Source organism: Eimeria maxima, genomic scaffold (assembly GCF_000499605.1).
Source record: "Eimeria maxima Weybridge genomic scaffold, Emw_scaff1643, whole genome shotgun sequence".
Classification (NCBI taxonomy): Eukaryota; Apicomplexa; class Conoidasida; order Eucoccidiorida; family Eimeriidae; genus Eimeria; species Eimeria maxima.
The window spans coordinates 5,001-6,514 of record NW_013564568.1 but is presented as its reverse complement, the minus strand read 5'-3'; the positions used below and the strand labels follow the sequence as shown (position 1 = coordinate 6,514).

General features: G+C 36.3%; 1 protein-coding gene across 1 annotated transcript in view; it reads left to right on the top strand.

The window, feature by feature from the left end:
• Positions 1-1,285: 1,285 nt before the first annotated feature.
• Positions 1,286-1,514, top strand: part of EMWEY_00054430 (ATP synthase gama chain, putative) — a gene marked incomplete at both ends in the record, with an annotated part of 538 nt that continues 309 nt past the window's right edge. Inside the window, one exon of the mRNA XM_013480128.1 lies at positions 1,286-1,360. Coding sequence (XP_013335582.1) covers positions 1,286-1,360 — 75 coding nt within the window. The remainder of the gene's footprint in view (positions 1,361-1,514) is intronic.

Genomic DNA, 1,514 nt, shown 5'->3' with positions numbered 1-1,514 from the left:
TATATATATATATATATATATATAAGAATATATATAAGAATATATATAAGGAGGAGGAGTGTGTTTATTGGGTGGGGTTGCTGTTGTTATATTATTATTTATTAGGGTTTTTTTCTTTTATATAAATAAAAAGAAAAAAAAAAAAATAATTAACTAATTAATTATAAATATATAGATAAATTATTCATGCAGTATGCTGTGTCTTGGTGGTGGTGCTGCTGCTGCTGCTACTGCTGAAGGCAGCTGTTTTGCTGCTGATTGCATGCACGGTTTTTTGGGGCTGCTGCTGCTGTTGCTGCAGCAGCAGCAGCAGCAGCAAGATATGTGTGTTAATTAAATAAATAAAAGAAATAAAAAGAAAATAAAAAGAAGGACAGCAAGAAGAAGAGAGAAGAGGTTAATATAATATATTTCTTCTTCTTGCTGCTGCTGCTGCTGTTGTTGCTGCTGCTGCTGCATGAGTGAGCTGAGGTGTACAGACACCGTACAGCTGTACTGCTTGCGGTGTATTTGCTGCTGTTGCTTCTTCTTCTTTTATTATTTTATTTAATTATAATTTAATTTTATTTATAAATTATAATAAATTATATTTATTTCTTGTTAGTATATTAAGGTGTAACTTGCCGCTGCTGCTGCTGCAGCTGCTGCTGCTGCTGCTGCGGTGTCTGCCTATCTGCCTATACACCTCAAGATTAGTTCATTCCTTTCTTCTACTTTTTCTCCTTTTTTTCTTCTTTTTTCTTCTTTTTCTTCTTTTTCTTCTTTTTTTATTAAATAAAAATGGCTATTCCCTTGCATAAAACCATCAGGGTACCTTCCGGTGTATCCATGGGGGGGCCCCCCTCCTTAATAATACCCAGGGGCCCCCCCTCCTCCTTTATACCGATGGGGGCCCCCTCCTCCTTAAGAATAATACCCCGGAGCCCCCCTTCCTGCTGTATATCCATGGGGGCCCCCTCCTGCTGTACACGCAAGGCCCCCCCCTCTTGTGTACCCTCCTCTCGTTTCCTCCCTTCTCCTTATGGAGGATTCGGCTGCCTACAGCAGCAACAGCAGCAACAGCAGCAGCAGCAGCAGCAGCAGCAGCAGCAGCAGCAGCAACGAGGGTTTGGGTCTGGAGATTTAAAGGCTGTTGGTGCTCGCATAAAATCAATAAAAACAATAGAGAAGGTAATTAATTAATTAATTAATTATATTATTTATTTATTTATTTATTTATATTTATTTATTTATTTATTTATTTATTTATTTATTTATTTATTTATAGATAACTAAGGCAATGAAGATGGTTGCTGCATCTAAGCTAAGAACAGATCAAAGAAAATTAGATAATGGCATGCCTTTTGCCTTACCTATTCAGGTAAACCCTAAACCCTAATCATAAACCCTAATCATAAATAATAATCATAAATAATCATCATAAATCATAATAAATATTAATATAAAACCCTAAACCCTAATTCATAGTAGATTCGCGTTTACGCGGGAAAAAAACACTATTTTTTCGAGGGTTT